This window comes from Cavia porcellus, unplaced genomic scaffold (assembly GCF_034190915.1).
Source record: "Cavia porcellus strain 051 isolate PalLab524CR breed Dunkin Hartley unplaced genomic scaffold, mCavPor4.1 scaffold_24, whole genome shotgun sequence".
In the NCBI taxonomy this organism is placed as follows: Eukaryota; Metazoa; Chordata; class Mammalia; order Rodentia; family Caviidae; genus Cavia; species Cavia porcellus.
In genome coordinates, this window is record NW_026947507.1 from 40,434,682 (window position 1) to 40,458,429 (window position 23,748).

General features: G+C 42.2%; 1 protein-coding gene across 2 annotated transcripts in view; it reads left to right on the forward strand.

The window, feature by feature from the left end:
* Nucleotides 1-23,748, forward strand: part of Elp3 (elongator acetyltransferase complex subunit 3) — a 72,803-nt gene that overhangs the window by 29,594 nt on the left and 19,461 nt on the right. For both annotated transcript variants that reach the window (XM_003479376.5, XM_063234924.1), the window contains exons 8-14: nt 113-274; nt 1,626-1,752; nt 6,807-7,000; nt 17,438-17,528; nt 19,206-19,271; nt 20,504-20,731; nt 21,632-21,713. In XM_003479376.5, the coding sequence (XP_003479424.1) occupies nt 113-274; nt 1,626-1,752; nt 6,807-7,000; nt 17,438-17,528; nt 19,206-19,271; nt 20,504-20,731; nt 21,632-21,713 (950 nt within the window). The remainder of the gene's footprint in view (nt 1-112; nt 275-1,625; nt 1,753-6,806; nt 7,001-17,437; nt 17,529-19,205; nt 19,272-20,503; nt 20,732-21,631; nt 21,714-23,748) is intronic.

Genomic DNA, 23,748 nt, shown 5'->3' on the forward strand with positions numbered 1-23,748 from the left:
CTGCTCCTAACCACTGCCCCATCCTGGGCAGATTAGGGAAAGGCAGTACTTGGAGTGAAAGAAAATGACCCAAGATTATAGCAGATGTGTTATTTTTAAATGTGCTCTACAGGTATTCTGAGAGAAGCCTCACGAAGTGTATCGGAATTACCATCGAGACCAGGCCAGATTATTGTATGAAGAGACACTTAAGTGACATGTTGACCTACGGCTGCACTAGGCTGGAGATTGGAGTGCAGAGTGTGTACGAAGATGTGGCCAGAGACACCAACAGGTGAGAGGGTGGCCGGGGATCTCGTAGTTTTTCCCCTGCTCCCCAGTTTCCTCACATTCTCACACATTCTTCCTTCCCTCCGGTCTGGGAAAAAGGAGTCTGCGATTCCTCCTTTTCAGAGTCTTTTCCTCTGCCCTGCTCTTCAGTTCATGCCTCTTCCCTCTTTTTCAGCCCTTCACTGTGGCCCCTCGTCCAGTGTCCTACAAACATGTACACCCCATGCCCCATCCCTGCCGTAGGTGGCTTTTCCCATGCAGAAAGCAGGAGGCTCCTGTGGAAATTCAAGCAGGAATTTCCGATACCCCATTAAGAAGTGAGCAGCAGTGTCTGGTGAATGCTTAGAAATGAAAATAGGAAGTCCGGAAAGTTTGGAGGGAGACGGGTTTCATTTTGGACTCACTTTAGTTTTCGATAGTAGTGGAACCAGTGCGGATGCCAGGGCAAGGCCAGCCAGGGCCAGCCAGTAGAATGTTTCGCAGGGATGAAAATGCTCTGTGCCTGCACTGTCCAGTATAGTACAACTAAGAAACTAAAGCTTGCTTTTTATCCCACTTAAATCGTTTGAAAACCGCACATACCTAGCAGCTAGCACATCATACAGTCTCACTGTGGGGTGTTGGTTATGTGAGCATGGAATTCAGACGACACGCCTGGCTTCATCATAGAACCTTGGGAGTCCTTAGCCAAAAGAGATTAAAAGTGAAGCCATGGGAAGGTCTAGGAAGGTGGTGGACTCCATGGTTTCCAGGGTCTTTCTCTGGTGAATGGGAATATCCGGGAGGAGGCAGGGGTTGGCACCGGGCTTCCCTCTTTAGTGCCCCGGACTTTTGGTGCATTTCGCTTCCTACTTGCTGGGGCACTAGAGTGTATGAGGTGAGAGTTTGCCCACCTTCTCACTAAAGCGGGCTCCTCAATTTTTTTTTAGTTTAAGGATCCCTAAATCTATTTTGCATTTTAGGGTTCACTCCTCCTCTTTCTCTCCCAATAGTTTCACAAGACTTTTAAAGGAAAGTACAACAAGCTGTAGCTTCTGCATGGTTTGGAGCTCATTGTTGTTCTTCTAGCATGGATATGAGCATTAATAAGCTCGTTTTGACAGACAGTAGCACCACAAATAGCTACAGCATGCATGAGTCCTTACTGCCCTGTTGTTTACTGCAGGACTAGAAGTGGCTACGTAAGGGGACTCTGAGACCAGCTCTGAATTAAGGTGGTTCACTCTCAGGGCTCCACGGATAGTTTGCTTCCCCAGCCGTACATTTCCTGGTCTCACAGATCACCTTCCCCTGCTCCCTATGTTAGCTTCGTTGTCCTTTTGTTTGTATAACAGTTGTGAATTTTCTTTCCTCAGAGGCCACACTGTCAAGGCAGTGTGTGAGTCGTTCCATCTGGCCAAAGACTCTGGTTTCAAAGTGGTGGCTCATATGATGCCTGATCTGCCAAACGTGGGACTAGAACGGGACATCGAGCAGTTTGTAGTAAGTGTCACCTCCATGGGCAGGTGGAGAATGCCTCTGTGTACACTCAGACCCTTCTGCTTTAATTGCTTATTGGCTGTGGATTTTCTCCATTCCTGAAGCAGTACATCATCACTGTGGAATATTAGAAACGCAGTAAGGAGAAGCCACCCACAGCCCTAGTGTCAAGACAACTCCCTTAATACATGCTCTGCAGGGTTAGTTTCATGCTTAGGATTTGAGGGGAATAGGACTGTCTAACCATGTCCAGTATAGGCACGCCTCCTTGCCTACATACACATGGGGTGGGTATTTCTTTTAATCTCTTCTTTTACTTAACTTTACAGTAAGCCTTATGGGTGTTGCAGCCTGATCCTGATAAATTAACGTATTTAAATGTCTGTGTGATTTAATCTATCCTACTTGGCTTTACTACATCCACATTTTTCAAAATTTGAATTCTGGCCCCACCACTTAGAAACAAACTGTTTCACTGCTTCTCTCCTCGGTTTCTTTGTGTCTTCAGTGAGGCCAGTTTAGCATCTGCCTGTTGCAGAGATTCACTGAGGTGCCACACAGGGACCCCAGGGAGACACTCGTCGGCACCAGCAGCAGCTGCTGGTGCGTCCATCCGGCCAGGGTCCTCTCGGCTGCCTGCACGCGTCTTTCAGGCTGCCGTCCGTCATTCCCCCGTGACAGCTGCCCCGCAGGCTTCCTTGGCTCGCCACGGTTAGCATCTCACCGTTCACTGCTGCCAGCCTTGTTCCGTTTGGACATGTCATTAGCAGAGTGATATAAGCTAAAGTCATTTTTTATCTTTGTTTTACCAAAGCCATTAGAGAATAGGAATCCTATTAAATAATATTCTCAAATCCAGTAATGCTAAAAGCCTTGGCAGTAGTATTTGCCTCCGCAGTTTTTAATCCTGTACTTGCTGTTCTTGGCTTATCAGTTTTAGATAGCTTCCTTTGCCTTGCTGGTGTGGAAGTTGAGTATTTAATTCTTTTACCCTTCCCTCCTAATATTGCATTATTTTTATCTTTTTAAGTTAAGCAGTGTGGTAGGAACATTTCTGCTCTTGAATAACCTCATTTTTTTCGGAGTCAGCAGCTGCCTTGTTTGCTTGCCCAGGACTTGTCTTGTTTTCCCCCTGGGGAGGTTGGCTGCTCAGGTGTCCTTACTCCTGTCTCAGCCAGGAGACCGCACTGGCAGGCAGGGCCCCGTCTTCCAGCCACACACAGGGCCACCTGGGCCTTTCCTGCTCTCTCGACCTACTCCTTTGTTTGCTGGCTCTTCGGGTGTCTTCTCTGTTAACTCTGCATTTTGCTGGAATGTTCTCCAGCAGCTTCCTAGAAGACGGTTCCTCAAGGGAAGTCAGTGTTTTCGCATGCCGTGTCTACACTGTAGAATTCTAGGGTGAAAGTTATTTTACCTCAGATTAAAAAAGAAAAAATCAATTACACCATTGTCTTACAGCTTTTAATAGTGCTCTTAAAGAGCCTAATACTATCCTGATTCTTAATCCTCTATAGTATTCCTGACTTCAAAATCCTACAATGTATATACCTAGGTTTTTTCCCCTCAAAAATTTTTAAAGAAATTCTTTTTATATCCTATAGGTTGTGAGATTTTACAGTGATATATCTCGGCAAGACTTTTTCTTTCTTTTTTCTTTTCTTTTAGTGCTTTCTCTTTCCTCTTTCCTCTACTCCTCCTCTTTCTCTTCTTCCTCCTCCTTCCTTCCCTCTCTCTGTCTTTCTTTCTGTCTCTATCTCTCTCTGTGTAGCTCAGTGGAGCCCTGGTTGATCTTGAACTCACTTATGTATATAATCCAGGTTGGGTTCAGACTTGTAATCCTCTTGCCTCACACCCCCAAGTGCTGAGATTACAGGCATGTACTGCCAGCCTGGTTTATCTGGGGGGTTTTTTCCTCCCTAAAACTCCACTTAAGAAAAAGTTGGATCTTCATAATTGATCATCTAATATTCCTGTCTTTGCTGGTTTTCATTTATTTTTATTTTTTACTCTATTAACTATATCTTTCAAACTTTGTATTAATTTTTTTATAATTTTAATTTCCAAAAGTTCTTTCTTGAATTCTTGTTATTCAATTTTCTGCAGCATCCTTTTCTTATTTTATAGATGTGATGTTTTATCTCTGAAGGAAATGTAGGGTTTTTTTTAAAGTTTTGTTTTCCTGTATACCATGTTTCAGTGTCCTTTTATTCTTTTTGCTTTGGTGTTCCCATCAGCTTCTAGGCTTCCCCAGTTTTATGGTGCTCCTTAACCAAATGTTTGTTCCTATAGATTGAGGATCTTCTGCAGGCTCTCTATAGCTGCTGCTGGTTTGCTCCATTGAAAGACATGATGTAATAAGCTTTTGTTTAGCACATTCCTGTCAGTGTTTTGAACTCTGTTGTAAAGCCATTTGATTACTCTCCATCTTCCTGGTTGGTGGCAGATAGTGTGATCCGCACACTGGTTTCTGCTTGGTTCTCACCCAGCCCTTCCTTTGTTCCTGGTATCTCAGAATCTAGGGGTTCTCCAGTTTCTCCAAGTGTCTTAGTTACTTTCTTCATCACTAGGATGAAATACCTGATACTCACAGTGTAAAAGAGAAAGTTTTATTATGGCTCACTGTTGAGGTTTCACTCCACAGCCGGTTGGCTCCAAGATAGGGTGGTGTAGCAGAGGGGCCTGGTAAAGGAGAAACAGTCTGTGACATGGCAGCAGAGAAAGATCAGGGGAGAAGGAGGGAGACAGGCCCTCCTAGACCACGCCCCTGGCCAACTAACTCCTCCAACCAGGCATCACCTTGGGCTGATCCACTGATCATATATACCCTGTGGTCCAGTCACCTCCCCAAAGCCCCACCTATGTGCATATGAGGCTTGCGCGGGCATCTAAATGTAAACCATAACACCAGGGAATTTGCCGCCTCCTTGTCCTGTACAGTAGCGCAAACCCTGATCCAGGCCCCGCTTGGGTTGCCATATCTCTTTCCCTGGGTCAGAAGTCCTGGGGTTTGGTGTGATCGAGCTGACCTTTTACTGCCGTTTCTTTGCTTGCAAAGTCACTTCACTGGTCTTCCATCCACTTTCTGTTTTCAAAAACTTTTTGCTCTCAGTTATCCCACTGGTTTGCTTTCTTGTTCTTCTAAGTTTATACTTCTTTTAAAAATCTTTCCTATATTGTGGTTTTGGAGGAAAAGGAGAGAAACACTTATTTTATTTCCCGGTCTTTCACTAAAAGTCCAGAACCGGGACAGTCTGTCGTCGCTCATACAAAAGCAGTAATCAGTTGACATGGCTCCAGGAACCAGAAGTACTTTCCTGAAATCTCCTGTCAAATGTGGATTCAGACTAAGTGGAGATGTGCTTTCTTTCACACTCTTTGTGGGTGGCTATTTATTAAATACCTGATGCACCTTTGTAAGTGTCACAGGGAAGATCACAGCTACAGAGCAGTATCTCTTAAGACCACATAGTTCAAAAGGATACAGCATTTAAGACTATTAAATCAATGTGAGCTCCAAAACCCTGCAGGGGTTTCTTTGAAAAGCAAGTTAAACAATAGAAAATTTTGCAAAAATAATGTAGTGAATACTAAGAAGCATTCTTCCATTTCCTAAGGGAGAGCATGGCTGGCCAGATAGTCATGGATGCCAAGGTGAGGATAAGAGTGAGCCTGTGAGTTCACCTCCATTTATCCACCACATACCTTGCACAGTCAGGATTGGAGCAGTGATCAGCACAAAGTCATGAGAAGGAGAATGCCTGGGGTCTCCTTGCTGCATCCTAAGTAAAGACATAAGGTGGTTACAGGAGACAACATAGCGTAAAAAACGACTGCCAAAATGGATGAGTTCGACATGGCGCCCAGGGTCCAGGTAACAAATGGACAGTGTACAACCCAAGTTAGCATTGATGCCAGCTGGCCAGAGGACAAGATAGTTGCATCAAAAACTCAGCAGGCTTTGTAATGGCCCATGTGGTAAACAGTGGATGTTTTGTAAGCCAAATGATACCAGTCACAACTTTTTGTTGTTTTCTGTGTTCCTGTCACAACTTTCACAAGATTCAAACAATGAAATATATTCCATTATTAAGGAAGCTATGGTCAGGAGCTGAAGGCAGACATCGAATAGATTGTCAGTGTGATTCTAACAGAAAGATGTAATAATATAAGATTCCCCAGAATATTAGTTTTCTAATGCAGCAGTTAGTATTTGAAGGTCAGGAAGACCAGTCTCTAGCATGGCATTCTGAAACAGGAAGATTAGCTAGAGGAAGAGAAGTTGATGACTTTCCACACAGAGCACAGAGCCTTTGCAAAGGCAGACAGGCAGCATGGAGGGGGACATGAGGTCAGGTAGCTATAGACAAGGATTGGACAGGCCTTGAAATCCAATACTTACATGTTTGGTGCCCACAAAGCTACAAGAACACGTTTCAGTCCTGTCCTGTCTCCTCACTTGGCCCCACAGTGTGCTGGGGGTGTGAGAGAAGCTGGCCCAGGCTTGAGACTGCACCGGGGGGTGTGATGGTTCTGTCAACCTGAGGAGTCCAGAAGCTTCAGTAAGTAACTCAGCAGTTCTACATGCTGGGATGTAGAGAAGACATGCCCTTACCTCTAGGGTGTTGTTCATTGTGTCACCTTGAGACCTTTAGAAGTTTAAGGGACTCAGCAGGGGGCCAGGGTCCTCACTTTGTAAATATCCTGAGCCTGTGCAAGAGTAGTGTGAGGAGACAGTGTGAGCACTACACCTGCCCTAGGGAGGATAGCCTGCATACAGTATAAGGGAGGAAAAGAGGCTCAGCCCCACCCCATTCTTTTTGTTCTTGTTGCTTTTGCTGTCCTCTGTCGCCTTGAACTATTGCCCTTCTGCCAAGCCACTGTGCCTTGGAGCCACCTGATTACAGACTGAAACCTCCACAAACTGTAAGCTAAATAAACCCTTTCTTCCTTAATTTTGGGTGTCAGGTATTGTTTCAGCACCAAGAAAAAAGGAACCAAGACAATGGGTAATCCCTACCTACCTAACAGAGAAGTAACTTTTTGTTCTTTACTCACAGGAGTTTTTTGAGAACCCTGCTTTTCGTCCTGATGGTATGAAACTCTACCCTACCCTGGTGATTCGTGGTACGGGACTGTACGAACTTTGGAAATCAGGACGATATAAGAGTTACTCTCCTAGTGACCTGATCGAACTAGTGGCTCGGATCCTAGCCCTTGTGCCTCCATGGACTCGAGTGTACCGAGTGCAGAGGTAGCATGTTGTCTTATATTCTCCTGATAACTGGTGACCAGTCTATTTACAGTTCTAACGGGAGTGGTGTGATTTCACTGAATCAGGAGTTTTCTTTTTCTTTTTTTTTTTTTTAATCGGTACCGGGGATCGAACTCACAACTGCCTGCTTGCAAGGCAGGCACTTATGCCGCTGAGCTAAATCCCCAGCCCCGAATCAGGAGTTTTGAATTGTTTTATTAAACGTGCAGTATCTGGAATGCTACCTGTCAGTAGAAAGGGATGGACACCAAGGGACAGCATGTCCACGCCACTTTGCCAGCAGTATATTTATTCACTTACCTGTTCATCCTGGAGTTGGAGGCTTGACGGAAGCACTCATAAGGTCTGATTCTCAGGAGCTTGTGGCCTGGGTCAGGGTTTCCTCTGGCACAGCTACTTCAGTCCAGATCCAGTGAAGAGAGTGAGAGGAGACACAGCATTGTGGAGCACAGGGGATTCCTCCCTGCACAGAGCTGATCTGTGCCAGTGTCAGAGTGGAGCAGCATGTGGAGGGGGAAGGAGGACAGAGAAGAGGGGCAGCAGGAAAGATTGGTTACTTACAGGGGTTACTCTAACTGGTAGATGTATCAAGGATAAGGAGGGCTAGGGTTTTTAGTCTGAGAAAACAATTACAGATGTGGAAAAGGAAAGAATTAAAGTGGATGTCCTGGTGTCTTAGAAGAGAAGATACTGGTCTTTTCAACGTATGATTACATTAATAACTATAAATATAACAAGTAACAATAAATCTAATGTGTGTGGAGAACAGTATTTTATAGCACTGAGCACACCTGGTACTGTATTCCCATCCTGCTTACTAAATGCTGCGTTCACTAAAAGGAACCAGGGCTCTTGGAGAAATGACTGATTGCAGGCCTGGAGCCTTTTGTGCCAAAAGGTGAGGAAGTATTCAAAGGAGAATGAAGAAGCCTGCTAAGAGGGCCCTCACTGGCCAGATCTGGGGCAATCTGAGCATCAAAATAAATACTGATGTTAACATTATACCCACCCAAATAAAATAGGAGCTTATGAGTTCATTCAAATCAACATAACTAGATCAATGCAGTGACACAATTCAAAAACATAAGTCAGTCTTTGTGATATGCGGATTCAGTGTTTGCAAATCTGCCTACTTGATTAAAGGTATTAGGACTCAAAATCAATACTTTCAGCACTTCTGCCACAAATCATTCAGACATGTGAAGAGCAGTGAAAAATGTGAGCTGCCCAGCAACATACCTTCTCAGCTGTGGGCAAGCAGGATGACGCTCTGCCTGCCTTTTCCAGCCCTCACACCGTCATGACGGGCGTCCTTTCTACAGCCTACCTCGTGCCACATTTTGAAAACTTTTGGGCAGCTTGTTAGGGATTGACTCTAAAATGGCCCCAAACAAGAGCTGAGTGTGTTACAGATTCCTAAGCACAGGAAGGCCATGATGTTCCTAGTGAAGAAAATACACAGGCTAGGTGAGCTTCGTCCAGGCCTGAGCTGCAGGACTGTTGGCCCAAGTTCTATGTGAATAAGTCAAAAATATCCTGTATATGAAGTAAGGCATCTTGAAACAGAAATACGCACCAAACAAGGGTTCATAGTAACAGCCAGAGGCTAAGGGGAACGTAGCCTTGTATTTTATGGAATGTGAGAAAGTATCCTCATAGGAAGAGCTGAGAGTATTCTGAGGGCAATGGTACTTTGTGTGTGTGAGTGTGTGAGGTACCGGGGGTTGAATCCACACTGAGTGACATCCCAGGCCCTCCCTCTGCCTTTAATTAAAGACATTGTCTTGCTAAGTTGCCTGTGCTGGCCTTGACCTTGTGATCTTCTGCCTTAGCCTCCTGAGTAGCCAGGATTGCAGGCAAACACACTCCCAGCCTTTTTGTTGTTGTTTTCAGTACTGGAAATTGAACCCAGAGCCTCATACTTGCTAGTCCTAATACTCTACCACCAAGCTACAGTCACACCCTTTTTTATTATTTATGGTTTTACTCAGTTGCCCAGCTGAGCTTCAATTTGCAATCCTCCTGCCTCAGCTTCCTGGGTAGCTTGGATCACAGGTGTGCGTCACCACACCCAGCTAGTGCTGACATATCTTGTTAACATTTTACTTTCTGATGTTTAGAAAAAAATCATTATTTGTACTTTTTTCCTGTGACTTTGAGGATGTTTCAAAAAATTTAAGTTACAGCAGGAAACAAGAGTGTAGTAAACAGCATTCATTGTCAGAGACAGAGGACAGAGATCATTTGTGTTTAACTGACTCTGACTGCTGACCGCCACAGAACACCAAAGGCCCTTCCGAGCAGCAGCGCACCGCTGTCACATCCTAGAACCAGCCTCACATCTGGAGAGCCACTGTCTTCTACCCAAAGTAGCGAGCATAGCTCACGCAGGCATTCAGATAGAGAATCTGCATTCTGTCCTTTGCTTGCATCTTGAAGTTTCTTACTGCTGTGATCAGTGAGTGAACAGCAGCAGAGGCACATTTCACATTGAAAGCTTCGTCTTACAGCCATCGTGAAACACCACTGTGGGCCATTTTCCTGGCACACTGAGCTGAGAAAGTCAGGCCTTGGAGCCACCAGGGCAGCAGATCTGCTCTCTAAAGAGTCAGTGAAGGAGGTAGAAGGCAGGCGTGCAGAGGCCTAAGGTTTCGAAGTGGTGCTGTGGTGCTTCACAAATGTGTGGGTGAATTAAAACTTCAAGGATCACTGTATGATGAGAAGTTGGGTTGGAGTCTCTTAGGAGTGTGTAGTTGGCAGTGTTTGTGGCAAGCCTAAGGTAGCGCATTGTCTGCAGAGAACAATGACTTGGTTCCTAATGCAGTAACGAGGCACCTCCACGCCAGCCAAGATGGCAGGTTTTTGAGCCTTGAAAGTGATCGTTTACTTAACTTGTCACTGCAAAGACAAAAGTCTTTATAGTGCTTTCTACTTTGTTTTTTACATTTTTTGATGCTTTATTAAATGTTCGGTAAAGCATTTGTTTTTTGTTAAGCACCAGAAGTTTGTCAAATACCATGTTATTTTGTGTTTTCCATTGGGTATTCGTGAGCTGTTAGTATGGCTACCTGTGTAAGAAGTCATATTTATTGTATTTTGCTAATTGATCTTTTTGCCTATTTTTATTTACACATTCTCTTTTTGTATATGATAAGCCCTCCATATCAGTGGGTTTCACATCTGTGGATTCATTCAACCTCCAGTTGCAAACATTCAGAGAGAAAAATCTGTGTCTGTATTGAACATGTAGAGACCTTTTTTCTTGTTATTATCCCCTAAACAATACTGTGAAACAGCTGTTTGCATAGGATTTATGTTATGTCAAGTGTTACACAGGAAGGCCACAGACATACTTGACACCATTTAATACAAGGAATGTGAGCATCTGTGGACTTAGGTATCTGCAGGGAATTCTGCAGTTGGCCCCCTCCCAGCCATGGGAGAATAACTGCACCACCTTAAAAAGGGACTCAAGTCTAATTTATCCTGAACTGTGGTTCCCAGTAATCACTGAAACTTACACACAGCAGACATAGTACTGAGGTAGGGCATTAGCTTCATTTTCTAGTCAGTATTTTATATCACATATATTTCTGGTGTAGTCCAGTGTTCAAGGATCTCCATACATTTCTTTTTTAATAATATGAGTTTATACTTTGTTTCCAACAGAGTTTACAATATATTACTAATATTTGGAATTTGTTTTCTTCATTTCTAGCAATACAGTGCTATATTTACATGAATAAAATCTTTATAAAATTACTTTTAAATCACTTCAATAGATGTGTTAATAATGAGCTTGTTATTTTTTTGAAATTGTTCTTGTTTAATTGGATGCATCTTTATATAACAGCACATTTTATACACTGGAAATATACTGTTTGCACAGCAGTTCTTGTTCAAGACACAGGCTGTAAAATCCTGTGTGATCATTTGTGGAATCTAAACAAGCTGATCTTATACAAATATTGCAGAGTAGAATACTGACCATCAGAAGCCAGGGAGTTTGGGGCAGTTGGTTGGGGTGTAGCGAGATTGGTCAGTTGGTACAAAATGATGGTTAATAGAAAGAGTACGTTGTGGTAATCTGCAGCACAGTAGGATGACTGTAGTTTTAACAGTTGTGTACTTCAAGACAACAAAAAGGGAGGATTCTGAATGCTCTTCTCACAGAAAAATGATAAATGGTTTTGAGGAGATGAATATTCCCCTGGCTTGATCATTTTACAATATATACGTTTCAAAATATCACATTGTAGCCCATGTAGATACAGTTATTATTTGTCAATTTAAAAAATCTGAAATATCCAAAAAGTGCTAGAATACGCTACATCATTTTTTGTTGTTGTTTTTTATTTTTATTTATTTATTTATTTTTGGTGTCAGAGATCGAACTCATGACCTCACGTTTGCCAAGCAGGCACTTAGGCCGCTGAGCTAAACCCCCAGCCCCTACATCATTTTAATTTTAATGGCACATAATAGTCTGTCATTTAACTTGTGTTATTCAGTAATTATTTCCATTGTTAGACATTTAGCTTGGTTTCAGATTTCTTTTAAAAAAAATACTACTCTAGGCACTATTACAGCAAAAATGCATGCACACATTACTTTTTACTGCTGTTGAAGTAACATCTTACAGTAGTGTGGTCTGAAAAGAATGGCCCATAGTAAAGGTCTAAGCATCTTGTTTTTTGGCTTCCATTATCATGTGTTATATCCTTTCTGGAACAAGAGAGTATAAATAATGTTGCAAGTTTTGCTCCATCTATTGATAGGATTGATGAGGCATTAAACCAGCTTGCCTATTTAGAGAACATAGTTACTGTTTTTATCACCTTCTCTATAAAACTGGATCCCTATAATTTTCATATTAAGTATTAATTTACATTCTGCTATTATTATATAAAGTCCATTGTAAAAGATTATCAGTTATGTTTTTTGTACATCAGTTATCCATATCTAATTTTCCAGGTATGGAATTTGGATCATAAAAGTGGTCCTTTTATGGTGATAGCTCAAGAAAGAGTTTGTCAACCCTACCTCAGTTGAATTGTCTGCTCTCGCCTGAACGTAGGAGCCTGGGGAACCAGAGGTCCTGTCTGTGCTTAGACAGCGCGCTTACACTTCACACCAACTGAGAGCTGCGGTCTAGTGAAACAGAATCATAGCTGTTTAAAACCTTCTAGTTCATTTCAAGATGTTCTAAGGCTTACCTTCAGCTAGAAGTTATTTCTGAACTTCTAGAAAGAAACTTGCATCAAAAGTTAGATGGTAAAGTTTTGAAATAAAGGTGCTAAGGAAAATGTTAATCCACAATTTAAATATTACAAAGGTACACAGAAGGCTGGGTGTTTGGCAGTGTGAAGTGGTCCAGAAACCTGATTTGGGAAAAGAGAATCTTGGAGTTTGATTCTCAGCATATTTCTTCTTTTAGCTTCAGTCTTAAAGTTTGAGAGCAATTCTGAGAGTATAGAAAACTAAGTTAAACACCTCACTTACGTAAAGGAAAATCATGTGTCTTTTCTGTTCTGGGCCTTTGGAAGTCTGCCTGTTTCCCTGTAGGTTTACTCGGCAGCTTCTTTCCCTTCTACGCTGCTGCCTGGCGAGGCTGAGCTGCAAGGCTTAGGTGGAGACAAAGACCTTAGGAGCTATATTTTAGGCAGGTATCTGGAGGAACCAAGGAAGGGAAGACACTCAAGTAACTTGTTTACTATATTTTTTAACAAATTACTTGGTATTTTTGATTATTTGCCACATACCCCACTGTACAAGCACTTTTAAAACTATCTTTCTAGTTTCCTGACAGTTGAGTCGGTTGCATCTGCCGGGGTGCTTTTATGAAGCAGCCTCCTGACAGAAGATTCTGTATTCTCCCCAGAAGGGTGCAGTTAGTGATTAAGTGTAAAATTCTGTCCGGGCACATGATGGAACCACATTAAACTTGCAGCCCTTGGGCTATTTGACAGCTGTCTGCCTTGATGCGATATTTAAATCACTGTGAGGCTTGGAGTAGAAATACCAATTTGCAACCAAAACAGGCTTCTGAAGCATGAGAAGACAGACAAAAACAGCTCTAGACATTGCTTCAAAGCTTTTTGATGAGAAAATTGCAAATATCAGCACCTCTAAGCATAGAATATTATCTATTAAAATAGAAAAGTGAATATTCTCATAATATAATCTCTCTTCCACCCAAGGAAGTAAAATGAAATTGAATTAAGTTGAAAACTCTGAAAATAACCCTAACTCCTACCTACGTGCCTATAGCAAGATCAGATGATCGGTCATCTCGCTGGGTTTTATGCTCTCCCAGCATAAAACAGTGTGTTTATGGAGTCCAGACAGCCTAGTACAGTGTGTGTCCGTGGAAGCGGCTCAGCCTAGGTTACTTCTCCTCGGTTTCAGTGCAAGAGACTTTATCACTGGACTTGGCAATCCCCACATTCCTATTCCTTAATGTGAAAACGTCCATCTGGTGCCATCCAGGCCTGTCACTGCCCAGCGCCATGAGAACCGGGCTTCCTTTCTACAGCAATAGACATATACTTAAGGATGTTTATGAACTGTCAGAATCCTTGTGCATCCCTGTGTTGCCAGGTCACCTCTGGGTGTCAGGGCCAGCTTCAGAGCAGGGGACCTGTTCTTCCCCTAAGCCCTTGCACTTGGCTACATGCCCCACTGCCACCATCTTGAACTTATTAATACCTTTTTTTAAATAAGGAGCTCATATGCTCATTTTGCCCTGGGTTCCACAAATTAGGTAGCAGCCTGCTGGTCATTCTTGATGTCAGTTATGCCTACTACCACTGTCTGATAAAAACCTTCCTCTGCAGGTTTATGTCTCCTGAGAAGGTAGTGCTTTTTATTTTTGTGGTGTAGGGATTTGAACCAGAGCCTCACCTGTGTACCACGGAGCTGCCTCCCCAGCCTTAGTGTCTTTGTAAAAGGACTGGCTTGTTATTAAAATATTCATCTAGCCCCTCTTCCATTCTGCTTCTGCCACCTGTGGAGTCAGTGCCATGGAGGTGCTGGCAGCATGGGGTAGAGTTAAGGGAGGGGAGGCAGAGGGGCTGGGAAACTGGTTATATTGAGCACATAAGGTAATTGATTTGCATGTGAGTAAATGCCCTAAAGCTGAAGGCCACCTTTCTCACTGTCTGAAAGGATGTATAGGTGGCTGACAAGAATACTGGCACTGTTCATACTGGGATTACCAGCCTAGACATGTAGATTTTTAAATTTCTATGTAGAAATAATTACAAATGAGTCTTTGTGTTTCACAGGTAAATTGCACATTGTGGGTGCATATACACACATTTCTGAGCTGTGTATGGTGACAGCAGCCAGCGGCGGTGGCATAATGCAGGCTGTATGGTGAAGGCCACCTGTGGGCTGGGTCACCTTGTGAGCAGAGCAGTGGCAGGAGCGCTTCCATCACAGAGTGCACCAGGCCTGCTCATTGACCAGAGAGCTGCCATCTAAGGACAGGTCCCCAGTGAGCTGAGGGCCTCCCGTAGGCCCCACCTCCCAGTTTTACTGTTCTAGGGCCGAGCTTCCAATCCCAGTGGACCCTGGGAGCACACTCCAGCTGCTCCTTGGTTTTCTTTTGACCGTTCATAAGATCTGTAGTGATGTCCCACTTCTGTCTCTGATATTAGTTGTTTCTTCCCTATCTCTTTTTTCTTATTCTGTCCAGATGGTAGTTGATTTTATTGATCTTTGCAGAGAACCAGCTTTTGGTTTTGTTGATTTTTCTCTACTGATTTCCTGTTAGAGTAAGAAGGAAAAAATAAGTTTTTACTATTCACTTATATTTGTTTAATGTGCTTTTCTTTACATGGATCTGAGTTTCTTACCTCTGTGATTTTCCTTTTTGCTAAAGAATTTATAACATTTCTTGCAGAGCACATGTGTTAGCAACACATTCCCTCAACTTCTGTTTGTCTGAGAAAGTCTTTATTCCTCCTTTTTCCTTTTGAAGGATGATTTCACAGGACAGAATTACAGGTTAGTGGATTTTTTTAAAGAGATAAGTGAGATATTTTAAGTATCTCAGTCCACTGTCTGCTTTTTTATATGATTTCAAAAGAGATGTTATATGTAATTCTTAATCTTTGTTCCTCTGTAGGTAAGATATTTTCCTCCCTGGCTCCTTTCAGGATAGTTCATTAACTTTGCTTTTATGTTGGTTAAAAATGATATGCTTAAGTAAAGGTTTTGGGGGAATTTATCCTGTTTAGTATTCTTTGAACTTCCTGGATCTATGATCTGGTGTCTGATACTAACTGGACAAATTCTCAGTCAAAAATTTGTTTCAAATATTTCCTGTTCTTTTCTCTTTTTTCCCCTGTTGTTCCCATTATTCATAACTTAAACCTGTGTAGTTTTTACACAGTCCTTTGAATATTGTTGTTTTCTGTCTTTGTTGTCTTTGCTTTTCTGGTTTTTGAGATTTTTTGATAATGTTCTGAGATTTTGTTCTCAGCCATATCTATCTGCTGATAAGCCTTTCAAGGGCATTCTTCATTTCTGTGTTTTTGCATCTTTCTTTGTTTCCCATCTTTCTGCTTATATTCTCGACTCTGTTCTTAAAATGCTATCTTCATGTGCCCTGGCAAGTGCAAGGTCAAGAGTTTGGTCCTTAGTACCCAAAAAAGAAACAAAATGCATGTGTTCGGTGAGCTTCTTTGAAACATAAGTTAAAAGTGCTGTGGTCACAAGTTCATTGTTAATGAATCAACTGTATGTCAAATAGGCATCTTTTAACAGAAACACACATAAAACAAGTTATATATTAATCAGTTGAAAAAAGTGTTTAGAGTCTCATGAAAACCTAACTCCATTCTCGGAGCAATGTTTCAGTATTATGTAGCTCAGTAATTCACAGCAATTGTATTGAATAGTACTCCCATGAATAATAAGAATTGAATGTTATTTTTCAGGTCATGGTGCCGCTTGATTTTCTGAGATTAATTTCATGCCATATGTAACAGTGTTGAAAATTTTAGTGAAGTGTATTTATGTTCATATATGTGCTATATAGTTTATTTAATATATTTTTGAATTATTTATAAAATATTTTAAAGTTAAAAAGACATTTAGAAGACTTTACCTTTGGCTTATATAAAACAATAACACTTTTATTCAGTTTCATCTGATTACTAACTTTACAATAGGTTTAATTTTAAGAAATGATAGCTCCAAAGATAGAAATTCATTTTTCTAAAAACTAAACCATATGGTATATAATGTCACTCTCACTTGTAATGCCTGTGTGTTTTTGCTTTGTAGTGTTTTTATGAAAACTACCAGCTTCTAGAGCCTCATAGACTTACAAATAGCTCGTTAGGCTAATTGATAGCTTTTTGATTCTTCTGGGTGAAGAATATCTTATTAGAGTAGAATAGATAAGTCTGCTAATTGCATTTAGCATATGAAGGAATAAGTGAAAAGAAGAAAAAGATTGAAGTTGGTTCTAAAGGAAAATGAGGAGAAAAGATAACTGGCATATTTTTCACATCTTCTGGTTGACCAAGTATTAGACACAACAAATTGGAGATTTATTCTTCAAATAGGAAGAAGTGCCAAACATTTTCTTTCTTTCTGTTCTGCGTGTGTGTGCCAGAAATTGAACTCAGGACCTTGCACTTGCCAGGCAGATGCTGTGCCACTGAGCTGTGTCCCTCGCTTGCCAAGCATATTTTTACTTCGCACATTTTTTTCTGAGAGATACTCTAATATATGCTAATTATTTTTTCTAGAGATGGTGTTTGAAAGAACTTTAACTTTCAACTGAAGCCTTCTTGCTGCCCAGCACTTTATGCTATGTTAATGCTAGGAGGTAAATTTTTATCTCCTCTTGTCTTTAGACAAGCTGTTGTTATTTTAATGTAGAGTCATGTCTAATCTAGATTTTTGGGAAGTGAAGGAAAAAAGCGTATTATTTGAGACCAGTTACTGGCTATGCCAGACTTTTGCATTTCCGGTTGCTGTCATCCAGCAACTACATTAAAGAGTGTTTGTAAGCTGTAAAGTAGTGCATTAAAAATCCCTGTGTCACATCATTAAACAGATTGAACTGTACCAAACACATTTTATTTCATGTTCTATTTATTATAAATGTCTCTTCAGCCAAAAATTCATGGTACTGGGCATTTGTGTTTTCTGGTTTGGTAAAATGATTTCTGTTAGACGTTTCTCACCAAAACTCTGAGATGTTGATGAGAATTTGTTTTGTAAATTAGAAAACTGAGTCATGGGGATGCTGTGAACCTTCCTTCCTGGTCAGGCTCTTCGGCCTTCACTTTCCTGTCTGCCTCGGGTTTTTTGCTTTTCCCTCTGGTTAATATCCTTGCCTTGACTGCCCTGGAGAGGGGATTGTGTTTAGCCACTGCTGTTGTCTGTCTCCCACAGAGACATCCCTATGCCCTTGGTCAGCTCGGGAGTGGAACATGGCAACCTGAGAGAACTGGCCTTTGCAAGAATGAAAGACCTCGGGATACAGGTATGGGTCCATGCAGCTGCCAGACCATGTTACTGAGAAGGAAAGTCTCCCTAGACAAAAATCTCTGGTACAGTCGCTCTTCCTTACCCCTCCTACCAGTCAGAAGGTTTTCATGAGGCAGAGCCCACCTTCTGTCCATTTCTTCCCTTCTGCCTTCTCCCACAAAGAGTGGTAGCTTCGTCAGCATAGTGGTTGTTTCTGTCTGCTGAGATTCTCTACTATGTGTTCAACTCCTTTTTCTAAAACACTTTTTCTTTTGGAGTACTGGATATTTGGCTCTTGACTAGTAAATTATAGAAGAGTAAGATGTTGTTCCTCAAGAGGAATTAGAATCGTTGGAACAGGTAAAGGTCATGTGCTGGAAATCATCGTCAGACAGTGCTGTTCCTCCACGTGTACCTAGCTACCTCACCATGGCCACCCCTGGTGCTGGGGGAGGTGTTCTGTGTTTTTGAGACGGGATCTCGCTATGTAGTTCAGGTTAGCCTTGAACTTTCTGTGTAGCCCAGGCTGACCTTGAACTCTGAACCTCCTGGTAAAGATGCTACCCATGAGAACTAGACATTTATTGCTATGACTGAATGTAAGCTTTCAGACTCAATCCCAGCCTGTATAACAGAGGGACAGGCTTAGAGAAGGCAGGTAGGAGAAAAGACTGTCAGCGACCGGGCAAGGCAGGGACTGAAGGGCTGGGGACAGCACACAATGTCATTTGGGGCTATTAGTTACTCTAAATGCATTTGCTTTTTTTCTAGAACTGTATTGGGAGTGGTGGTAAAATAGACCAATAATGTTCAAGAACCTTATTTCTGCCATTAAAATAGCCCCAACCACCACCACCCCCAAGTAGGAGGATAGGAGCAACCAGCGAATGTTCACTGATACACTGACCTGCAGCCTGCAGACTACTGTACAGAAAGACAGCATCCATGTGTAGTGGGTCGGCGGGTCAGGGCTGGATGACCCTTGCTTGTTATATACTCTATTCCAGCAAAGTATTGTCTTGGACTTGGTTCCTGGGAAATGGAAATAGCTTTGTTTTATTTTGTTTTACTGTAGGCTTGAATCATAAGCTCTTACTTTGTTATGGAATTTCATACATATGTAACAGTTCTTCATAAATATGTTATTAGAGAAATGGCTTTCATGATATCAACTTTCCTACATTGATATTTTCTCTCTGGTGAAAACTCAGAATCCTGAAAATAATGTTATACGTTGTGGTACATTTAGAGAATAATATTCCATCAGACATGTAACTGAATGATATATTTTTATAATACATCAAGAATTTGCTTTCTACTCTTCTGCATACATGATTTGGGATTTTACTTTTGGAGAGTTATATACACTGGGCAAAATTATTTTCTAACTCTATGATTTAACATCTTTTATCCTCAAGATTATATTACATGTTGGTCTCTTTAAAATTCAAAATTTATTTTAAAAGCAAAAGAACTCAACTTCATAAATTTCTGCTTTCCCCATTATCAAATTTATTAAAGATAGGTTCCTTTTTAAAATTCAGTTATTTTACGTCAATGTAGATTATGTCAAAACTTCATTTTGAGCCCAGGGTTTAGTTTACATAAAAGAGAGTTTTAACTAAACATTGTATCAGTTACCAGTTTAATCACCAGGTACCTTTTTGGGTTTTTTGTGTTTGTTTTATGATAGTGTCGGGATGTGAGAACCAGAGAGGTTGGAATCCAAGAAATTCATCACAAAGTACGGCCGTACCAGGTTAGTTTCTTTTAAATCTTTGCCAAGGCTGAATCCCCTTAACTGCTTAGATGAGTAACTTGGAGCAGAGAGTAATTAAAGAGTAGGGACAGATATGGAGACCGGAGAGCTAACCAGGAAGCTAGCTGAACTGCAGAAGAGGACGGGTGTGAAAACAGTGTCTGCCCCCGCATTCCAGATCAGCAGTGTCCAACACCTTGTGCAGGGTGGGAAATGTCTGGGGGTCAAGCTGCCTGGTTCGGTAGCCAGTAGTTGCATGGAACTGTCAAGTACTTGGAATGTGGCCGCTACAAATAAAGAAGGGCTTAGTTTTCTTCCCCATTAATTAATTGACATGTGCGAACCACGTGTTAGACAGAGCTGTGTGTCTCTTGGTATGTCACTGGTGAGCTGCTGTCTACTGGTGCTGGTCATGTGAATAGATGGCATTATTAGCAGTGACCCACCATGCCATGAAATGTTCATTGCATGTATTGGGTTACCTTCCTCTGCATCTCCAGTATCTAGCTGTGTGCCACATGCTCTGGGGTATAACTCAGTGGACCCCATCTGGGAAACACTGAGCTGGAAATGATCTCTGAATCGATATGTCTAGTCTTATTTAATTGACATTTGATACATTTTGGATCTCTTGAGGAAAAATCAGACCCAACCCAGTTAATCATTTTGTCAAATTCTTACACAGTCCGGTTAGTTAGCAAATGTTGAGTCTTACTGTTGAGTCAAATGTTGGTCTAAATTGCTTACCTCACTTTAAGGATAATCTGCCTATCAACAACAGCCCAGTATCTTTTTTCCCCCTCCTAAAGCAGGCTTTAGTGGAGAAAATAAGTTTTTAAAATGAAAACACTGAATTTGACAATTTGGGGGCAAAAAGGAGTGTCCATAAGAGCTACCAGTGTGACACTATATGTACTTTTTATCTTAGAACAGTTCATGGACAATCAAAGATTTAAATACACAGAAGCATTTATGGCGCTGGATATCTATATAAGAATCTCAAGGTTAATTAAGTTCAAATATTTATAAAATCATTCTCCATTTGTAATGGTCCATGAATAAAGCATGAACTCTTATTTAATCTCAGTGCTATTTGAGAGCAGACAAGTAAAAAGAAACATAATTAGCAGTGATTCATTCTTTATTCCCAACTGAATATTAGCCTCAATAAATACATACAATTATAGAAATAATTTTGAAAAATTTATGTCTTGTGGCTTTTTATTCAACAGGTTGAGCTGGTGAGGAGAGATTATGTTGCAAACGGTGGCTGGGAGACGTTCCTGTCCTACGAAGACCCTGATCAAGACATTCTGATTGGCCTCCTGCGGCTGCGGAAGTGCTCGGAGGAAACCTTCCGTTTTGAGCTGGGGGGCGGGGTGTCCATTGTGCGAGAGCTGCACGTGTACGGAAGCGTAGTCCCCGTGAGCAGCCGGGACCCTACTAAGTTTCAGCATCAGGTACCCTGCTTTTGTTTCTGTTTGGCTTCCAGTTAAGCAGTGACTCATAGTGGGAGGAGAGAAAAGGAATAGGTGAGGAGGGAAACAAAAAGAGGGGAAAATGGGGAACGGAATACAGAAACAAAAGAATCGATGTTTTTAGTCATCGCCCATGTTGTCTCTCCACCTTGCTGCCTTTTGGGGGTGATGGGAAGGACACAGATGTAGGCACGCTGAATATATCAGACTGAGCCATAAGAAACCGCTCTCTAGAAAGTCAGAAATGGAGCTTGCTTTGGCAGCACATAAACAAAAATTGAAAATCAGAAACCATCTAATACTGGCAATTTTACATGACTCAATATACTGTGGAATCCAGTAAGACGGTGTGAAAGCACTCATAAAATACTGAAGTACTCCATAAATGTAAACTAGTGTGGAAGTAGAACTCTGAGCCCAGACAGCTTAAAATGAGTAACTTTAAAATTTCAGGCAGATGTGTTGAGAACATTAAGGTGGCTCTGGGGCAAGCCCCAGAATGGATGTAAGACTCTTGCGTGGTTTGTAAATGCCTTTAGAAAGTGGAGGGGCAACTTAGAAGTCTAGTGCCACAGACACCTGTCCCCTGAAGATGGCCTGAAATGTAGCTAAAATAAGACAGCTAAGTGAGAATAACCCCTTGCTGTGACAGGACTCCATCACCCAGAGTACTGTGTGGTGGCTCTTGCTGGAGAGTTCAACCTTTTTTGTTGATCGGCCAACATGAAGTTTTGATACAAATTTTTTTCCTTTTTATAAAAAGATTTTTGTCATCCCCTTTAACAGATTTTAGAGGCTACTGAATTACAGCTTGTGATGTGGGCCTTGCTCAATGGACTTCCTCCCCTTCCTAATCCCCAACTCCTCCGTTTCTCCCACCAGGGCTTTGGCATGCTGCTGATGGAGGAAGCAGAAAGGATAGCTCGAGAGGAGCACGGATCCGGGAAAATAGCTGTTATATCAGGTAACCCGGGAGGGCGAATTCATGATCCAGTCTCATTTTGAGTGTGCTACAGTGGTGCCATCCAGCTCAGTCCTCTCTTGCCCCTTTCTGTGATTACTGTATTCTTTACTGGGCCGGGCTCACACAAAGGACTTGTGCCCATCATTCAGGACCCGCATGAAAGTAGGGTGGCTGGCTGGAGCTGTGAGAAACTCTCCATCTGAGCGAGAACCAGGCATCCTGCTCTGCTGTCTGCCACGCTGCCACCATACTTAACTCCTCACTTGTGCTTTGTGCCCAGTTACTGCCTAAGGAAATGGATTTGGAGGATATGGATCTAAAAAGGTGGAAACCAGTAGAGAGATCATCGCTGTTGTTCAGAAAATGAAAATAGAACCTCAGTCCCAGTACAGGATGTTAAAAGGCAGATTTCAGTACTGTTCTGTGTGACAGCATTCCTAGGGAACAGCATTCCCCTGCCCGGGAATGCAGTGTGGGGAGGGGGGTGATACTAGCCCTCCTAGGGTCCCTGGCTCAGTCTGAAACTTAAACTGGCAAAGAGAAATTGACAAGGGAAAAACGTGCACATTTATTTAATGTAAATTCAGCAGCGCAGGAGCCTTTATAAGGAAATAAAGACCCAAGGAAACAGTTAAACCCGAGTGATTTTAGACTAGGCTTGAAAAGAGTGAGAGTCTCAGGAGATATGATAGGACAGCAGAGTATGAGCTAAGAGTGGTGAGCGAAGCCATCCTGGAGACCCACCCAGTGTCTGTCCACTCTCAGAGACAAAGTGTCCCCTCCAGTAGTCTCAAGAGGGCACCTCTCCCAGCAGGGTCACAGAACCCTCTGCAGCAGAAGAGAAAGAAGGGTCCAAGAGTCCTTCCTGCCCTGCCTTCTCAGGATGCCCCCAGCTTAAGGCTTGTGTGTGCAGCAGACAGCATGCTCTCCCCCTGGCTAGAAGCTGCCCAACTCCTTACCTGAGCCCCGGGCTACCTGCGGAGGTGGCCAGGAAAAGCAGTTTTGGCCGAATGGGGCAGGAAATGAGACGTACTGCCTTCGCTCCTAACCCTTTAGTGTTGTGGCCCTACCAGAATTGTAATTTCTAGCAGAAAGCTTAGACCTGAAAGCCAAGATCAAAACACTTTAAATGGATTTTAGCCCTCAAATTTGTTTTCCCATCAGACTACTACATTCCAAAAGCTAAACTATACCTTTTGTGAAAATAATGTTTTCTAAAAATTCAACTGTATCTAAAGTTGAAATGAGTTTTTTTAGGAAGCAGTTGATAAGTTGTTGCTATTCAGTAAATCATTCCACATACTCGGGTCTTAATGAGTATAATTACGAAAATGTAATCACCCAGGCTCACTTAATCAATTAGACTGGGCCTGAGTTTTGGTATTAGCTTTATATATTTTTCCTTATCATCTTTAGTCCCACGTAGAACAGGAAACTAAATGAGGGTCACCTGACTGGTACAGTATCTATAATAAGCTTTTACTTCTCAGGTGTATAACCTGTAGTTGACCCGAAGTAGCAAGAAAGAGCCAGGCTGATTTCAGACACTTTGTACATGCACATCTGTGTAAGCCTGATAACGCCTGAAGTTTTCATGGCCTCTTTTGCCAGAGCAGGATCGGCACTTTCATTAGGGAACTTCTGAGACTGTCCTATGCTTAGGCATCACTTGAAGAGCTTGTTAAAATGTGGATCCTGACTCATGACATCAGGCTGGGGCCAGAGCCTACGTTTTTAACCAGCTGCTGGGTGACACTCAAGATTGTCTTCAGACCACATTTGAGTAGCAGGATCTTAGTATTCCTTCCAGATGTCCCTTCCCAGTGGTTGCAGGAATAACTCTCTATGGCTCTGTCAGTACCACACTCTCAAAGTCTGGTGTACAGTCACATGATTTTCCAGTGTCTGCGAGGACCTAATCAGTTCTGAAACTGAAGCACATCTGTATGCCATCGTTGCTGGTTTTTATTTCCTCTGCCTTCACAACTTCCATCTCCTCAGAAATGCTGCATGCAGGGGACCCCTGACTGGCCTG